This window comes from Anomalospiza imberbis, chromosome Z, assembly GCF_031753505.1.
Source record: "Anomalospiza imberbis isolate Cuckoo-Finch-1a 21T00152 chromosome Z, ASM3175350v1, whole genome shotgun sequence".
Taxonomy (NCBI): Eukaryota; Metazoa; Chordata; class Aves; order Passeriformes; family Viduidae; genus Anomalospiza; species Anomalospiza imberbis.
This window is the reverse complement of record NC_089721.1, coordinates 73666064-73672546: the sequence shown is the minus strand read 5'-3', so window position 1 is coordinate 73672546 and position 6483 is coordinate 73666064. Positions and strand designations below refer to the sequence as shown.

Sequence of the window (6483 nt, the reverse complement as noted above, 5' to 3'; positions counted from 1 at the left end):
GACTACAATTTTCTGTGAAATCAGGGCCACTCTTCCGTGCTCCTTTAGCCCCAGAGAGAAGGAAACACGCGGGGTTCAATAAGGTCACTCCTAAGCCCCACTGCTCTTGGGCCAGGATTCCTGCATCCCTTGTTAGTCCTGGTGCCTGCCCGTGGGCTGTGGAACGTGGGACTGGTGTCCCATTCTCTCTGTGGCCAGGGCATTGTGCCTCCCCAGCTGTGTCTGACGGCCCCTGTGAGAGAGGAGGGGAGAGATAAATCGGCAGTTTGCATTCAGAGCTGAAACAACACGGCCTGGAGGACAAGATGCCAACGATGCCTCTTCCCACCTAATTTGTGATGCTGAGGCTGAACCTCACAGAAGCAGCCTGTTGATGCTTTTTCAAACTTAATATTCCAACAGCAAGCAGGAGTGTATTGATCTAAGCTTAATAAAATTATATTTATGCAATTTTCATTTATTTTTAATTCAGCATTCAGAGTACCACCAGACCTAATTCTTGCCCATTTCCACCTTGCAGACAAAGCCAGGACCCATCAAGGCAGCGGGCTCACACTCAGAGCGCACGGTGTCCGTGTACTGCTACAACTGCTCCCGCAAAGGACACCTTGGATACGTAAGTCTGGGCACTCTCTGCCAGGGCTGCACTCCCTGGGCTGGAAATCCAGCCCTGCCACGCTCTCTGTTCTGTGTGTGGCTGGAGGAAAGAGCTGGAAGAGCCACGCTGGTGTGACACGAGAGGAGTGTGACCACACCTCGGGGGAGGCCAGCGAATAAAGGGATCTCACCCAGTTAATTTAAAGATAGGGAGGCAGGTAACAGTTGCTGTCTCTCCTTGGGAGGTTCATTGATTTGAGACTGCCTGGGAGAGAGAATATCCATTGGAAAACAGTTGCTGAATACAGCTTTTTTACCCCCTTTCTTTTTTTCCCACATTCAACATTATGTCAAGTTTTTCACCACACTCAGCCCAACTATTTGAGTGCTCTTTTGGGAATCTTCCATTTCTGCTTTCGTGTGATGATCCTTATTTGTAGTTTCCTGGTTTAGTTCAACATCTGACCTAAGTTTGGCATTGTCCTTCTGTGAGGTGCAGCCTGGTAAAGGAGGCGTCATGAGCCTTTTGTGGCTTCAGTAAATCCAGGAGATGTGGCTGCATCTTCCAGGGTGTTTTGGTGATATTTATCACCTTTTTTGGTGCTATCATAGTAAGTTCAGCTCTGTACCGGCAATTACCAACACAGAACAAATAACAGGGTTTTTTCTTTTAAGGAATAAATGCAGGAGCCAAGCCACAAATATTCTAGAAAATTAATGCTAATCATGCATTGGATGGGTTTAGCTTCTTTTTTCCTGTGGCTTAGAAACAGCAAATTGCCAGCAAATTCCGCTCTTCCCTTCTGCCTGCTCTTGTGTGTCAGCCCCTTCAACAATCCAGTATCTTTTGTTAAAAGCTTGGGTCTTTAGTTTAGTTGACTTTTATTAAACTGTCCAAAAAATGGCACTGGAGGAAGACAGCCATGCATGGATACAAGTAAGGCTGCTATAAAAGTAATGAGTAATTATTAGGGATACTGTAGATTGATTATTTAAGTAATTATTAAGGCTGATGCAAAAATAATTAGAAATTATGTGTGAGGATCTGATAGTAAATACTTAGATTGAAACTGGTAGAAACTGTAGAAAATCAGAAAGGGTAGAAAGCAACTCGTGGACATTTTATGTCCCTCAAAATTAAGGAAGATAACTTTGATATTTGTAGTAGTGTACAAGGAGCAGAAACAGCCTGAGCAAGGACTGAATGAAAGGGGATAAGCCAATAGCAACACGAGAGGGCAGAGATACCAGATCTTCCCATGTACACACCATTCCCAAAAACAGGCAGAACACTTGCAGGAAAACTGGTTCTTCACTAAATTTCAGCCAAGCAAATGCCCAAAAGAAGCTGAGAAATGAGAAAGACATCAAAAATGCATCTCTGATCTGCTGTGCCTCTGGAAGGGAGAGAGGAGCAGGCAGGGACAGGGGTTGCCAGGGTGGCACTGAGTGGCAGCAGCAGCACACGCAGGAAAGCTGCTGGTCCCAAGGTGCAGACATCAGGTGAGCGAAAGCTCCTGGCAGCCCCTGGAGATTGGTGAGGCCCAGATGCCGCTAGAATGGCTTCAAAGTGACAGAGAGTACAGCTAGATTAGCTATCAGGAAGAAATTCTTCCCTGTGGGGGTGGGCAGGTCCTGGCACAAGGTACCCAGAGAAGCTGTGGCTGCCCCTGGAAGTGTCCGAGGCCAGGTTGGACAGGGCTTGGAGCCACCTGGGACAGTGGAAGGTGTCCCTGCCCATAGCAGGGGTGGGACGGGATGATCTTTAAGGTCTCTACCAAGCAAAGCCATTGTGGGATTCTGTGTTTCTATGATCTCAGCAGTATCTAAGAAGAGAAAGACGATGGAGCAAAGCACAGCGGGTAACAGGCAATCTACAAGGAGGATAAAGCAGAATAAAGCAACTGTCAATATCATGGTACCCAGATACAAGGCAGAATGATAGGAAGTGTTCCTGTTAGCCTGGCTCTCAAGACATGGATAAAACTGTTTGCACAGCAGTGAAAAAACTTACATTCCTGCTCCAAGTGTTTGGGAAACAGGCTGGCATGCACATGCTGCCAGAGTCAGCCCCTTCCTCACCTCAACTCTCTATTCAGGGCTCTCCTGCTCTTCTTTTTCCTCTTTCTGTTCCCTGCACCCTGATGTGCTCACAGCAGCCTGCTGCAGGACTTGCCTGTGGTTTGTCCCTGTGAGGGAATGGCCAATAGCCACCCTGGCTACTGGCAGGCTCTGGCTCCCCGTGGCTGCTGCCCTCTTTCCTTTGGCCTGCCCCCCCTCTGCAGGGAGCCTCACCCAAAAGAGCCCAGGTGCCAGGTGCCTGCCCCAGGCAGGCAGGTGCCCTGCCGGGGCAGTTTGCCTCTGAAGGGCCGGGCGTGTGCACAGCAAGTGCTGGGGTCCTGCTCTCAGGGTTTGGGTGTTGGGATTACCCCAAGAGTGTGAAAGTCCTCGTTTCCCAGCCCGTGCAACCAAAGAAAGAGTCGGAATGTGCAAGGTCGGCTTCTCAAGGATGTTTATTTTCCCTTATCTGTAACATTCTCTGCCCTGCTGAGCTCTGTCCAGCAGGTTGGCCATGGCATTCTGTCTGCCCTCAGGGCGGTGTTCACATTTTATACCAAAAACTCCGTGTGCCATGTTTACAGTAACGTGCCAATATCTGTAATTTATGTTGGACAGTGTGTCTGCACCTTAAACCAACAGAAAAGTGTCACCATCTCGGCAGGACATGGAGGGCAAGGAGAAGAAGGCCAGGACATGCCCAAATCCCTCCATCTTGTCCCCTGAACCCCATTCTAAAAACCCCAAAATTCTGCTTTTCCACCCTGTGTCAATTCAGCTACCACACTGCTCAAACCTCGTGGCTTGTAATTCCTCATACAAAGTTGGCAGCTTTTTCCACGGGCTAAAATCAAAGCCACAGGTGTTTTTGACTTGGTGCCAGGGTCTCTGAGCCCCCTGCCAGGGTCTGGAGCCAGCCAGGGCAGCCAGAGGGATGTCCGGGACTCCAACATTCTGCCTGGCAGCAGGACTGCCCTGTCCCTCTGCCCAATAGCTCTGTCAGCACCTCCCCTGGTGTTTACCTGTCTTCGCCTGGTCTTCATCGTGTGTTCTGTGGATGTTACAGGGTGTGGTAAGGTGTGCAGGGAGACGGGAGCTCCCTTCTGTGTGCTCAAACAGCACCAGTGTCTCCTTGTGTGCAGGAGGGATTACGAGCTGCTCATGAAAATGTCAGTGCTGGCCACATCCCCCACAAGTACAGTCCAGGACCTGCAGGACCTGGCCCATTTCACCTCCAGGAAATCCACCACCCAGCCACCTCTAGTGACCTGAAATGTGTTTTGCAGGAGTGCTCAGAGAAGAGGATGCAGGGAAACATGTTCCCCACTTCTCCCTTCGTCTACTACTACGATGATGAGTGCGACATCAAGAGGAGAGCCAACAGGTTAAAAAGAAAGGTGGCAGGTACAGTGTGTTTTGGGAGACCACTCCCACCTTCCAGTTCTGTGTTTGTGCTTTTTAGAAACATTGTGTGATTATTTTCATGTGTTGGGAAAAGCTGCATGGATTTGAACAGGGGTAGCCTGGTGGTAGTAAAAGATTTGTGACTTTAGTCATCCGTGTGTCTATGATGGAAATTGACTGTGTCAAAGTCACTCAGTGAGCATTGTCAGATGTTTTAATTCTGAAAAATCTGCTGCCATTAAAAATGCCATGAAATAGGAGTAAGGGGATTAAATCACGATTTGTTGAGATTCTAGCCTGATGACAGGAAAAACCCACACAGAAAAAATCTGCCAGATATAAGTTTTTGTCTACCTTCATACGTAACAGAGGAGAGATGTGATGGCTCAGGTGCCAAGTTTTAGGGTTTTTAGGTATTGAAATAATCCACTCTGCTTTCCAGACCTGCAGGAAGCCGGCCTTCTGCCGGAACAGTCTGAAACACCATTGCAGGAAGAAGAGCTTGAGGTGCCCTGCCACAAGAAAAAGAGCAAGCTTTGGAAAGAACAGCAGGGGAAGCAAAGCAGGAGCAGTGAGCAGCAAAAGAAGATGAAGGTGAACCGGGCAAAGAAGGCCCAGGAGGAGAAGCACAGGAGGGATGCTGAAAGGCACGGCGAACCAGAGGACTTCCCTCGAGGGTACAAGCAGCAGGGCTGCAAGGGCAGCAGGGCCCGTCGCAAGTCCCTCTTCCAGGCGCTCTCAGGCAGCAAGGCCACATGTGTTGAGCATCCTCTAGAAGGTGCCAAAAGGAAGAAGAAATGGAAAAAGCAGAAAAATGCTAGTCCTGACAGCAGGGACAATCTGTTCCTTATAAAACAGCGGAAGAAATCCAAACAGAAATCCTGGTGATGGCAGGTAGCACTGGCATTCCCCGGCTCTGGCTCTGCCTTCTCTTTACTCCTGTCCCTCTCTTAGCACATGAATTTGAGTCCGTCCCTGACCCGGCACGCTGGGCACCATCACCCACCCTGGCCATCTCCACAGCCAGAGGGGACCACTCCATCTCTGTGAGCCACCCCATGGCTTGCAGGGCCCAGAGCTCCTGCCAGGGGTGGTCTCAGAATATGCTGTATGTTTATTTTCTTTGCATGGGGGTGTGGGGGCACGCTGGGTTTGGCAGGGTTTGTTTGCTCTCCAACGAGATGTGGCTGTGCTTTGGACCACAGCAACTTTGGGGCCAATGCCAGGGAGACTTGGGTCAGGGGTGGGCGGGGTGGAAAGCAGGAACCTGGGTATAAAGCACTTCCCCTCAGCCACCACTCCTCTCCAGAGAGCAGGAGGGCATTGGGCACTTCCCTGCCCCTGGAAGGGACAGCCAAGTCTCTGCTTCATGCTCTGGGATGCAGCAATCCCCCGCCTCACTGTCCAGAGCAGTGCCATCCATCCCCTGCCCTCAGGGCTCAGCTTTTGGGGCTCCATCCTCTCCTTACCAGCTGGTCAGCAGAGCAGGAGTGAGCAGCTGGGCCTGGAACAGAGTTTACATCTCACGCTAAATCTGTCCTTGTTCCTTTTGATGTGCTGGAAGAAACAGGAGTGGAGTCTGAAGAACATACTTGGTTCCAGTCACACTGTGCTAAAATTTAATTTTTTTTAAAGACAGTTATTTTTATACACTGGAATTCAGCATGTTGTTTTAAGGTTTGTAAGAACAAAATGCTTTATCAAAGGACTAACACAAATAAAACTTTACATGAGAAATATTAAAAGAATGGATTTGTTCCTCATTTCCTTGCATTCCAAACATAATTGAAAACAGCATCGTGATCTCTTTCCTGGCTGCATCACCACTGGCAAGAGTAAAGGAAAAAAGTAATGCATTCGTACTGCACTGTTGTCAAAAGGAAATTATCCATACCCTGCTGCTCTGTGACGTGCTCTGTGCTGTACCACTCTCCTGGTAACAGCACAGTGTCACTGAGCTGCAGCTCCTCTCCTCCTGCAGCAGTCCTGTGTTAAAATCAGAGACATTTATACCCTGCAAGGGTAGCTGGAAAGGGATATGGGCACCCAAGAAAAACTTGAGGACTCTGATTATGGCTGTGTTATCCCATGCCAGTACTCTCTAAAGTCATCAGGTTTTTGTTTAGCAAACTCAACAGTGAGAACACAGGTGTTCTGGTGACCGTGTCATCCTGTTTCAGAGGTATTTGTGATATACACCTGCATAGCATTTGCAAACCTAATGTCTAGCTTTGCTTCAGCATGTTTTTGGCAACAAAAATTAAGTTTTGCTTAACTTCATTTATTGCTTGATTGAAAAATTCCTGATGATACTGAAAAGAAAATCAGTTTTAGCCCTATGGAAAAAAATATTAAGTTAATTAACATCTCTTTTCCCAGATGCTGTGTTGTACATCCCTTTTCAGTTTTGAATTCTGTGTTTCC

General features: G+C 48.4%; 1 protein-coding gene across 2 annotated transcripts in view; it reads left to right on the top strand.

Moving 5' to 3' along the window:
* Positions 1-5807, top strand: part of ZCCHC7 (zinc finger CCHC-type containing 7) — a 90767-nt gene extending 84960 nt beyond the window's left edge. For both annotated transcript variants that reach the window (XM_068175623.1, XM_068175624.1), the window contains exons 7-9: positions 521-616; positions 3942-4059; positions 4502-5807. In XM_068175623.1, the coding sequence (XP_068031724.1) occupies positions 521-616; positions 3942-4059; positions 4502-4947 (660 nt within the window). In that variant the 3' untranslated portion in view covers positions 4948-5807. The remainder of the gene's footprint in view (positions 1-520; positions 617-3941; positions 4060-4501) is intronic.
* The last annotated feature ends 676 nt before the right edge of the window (positions 5808-6483 follow it).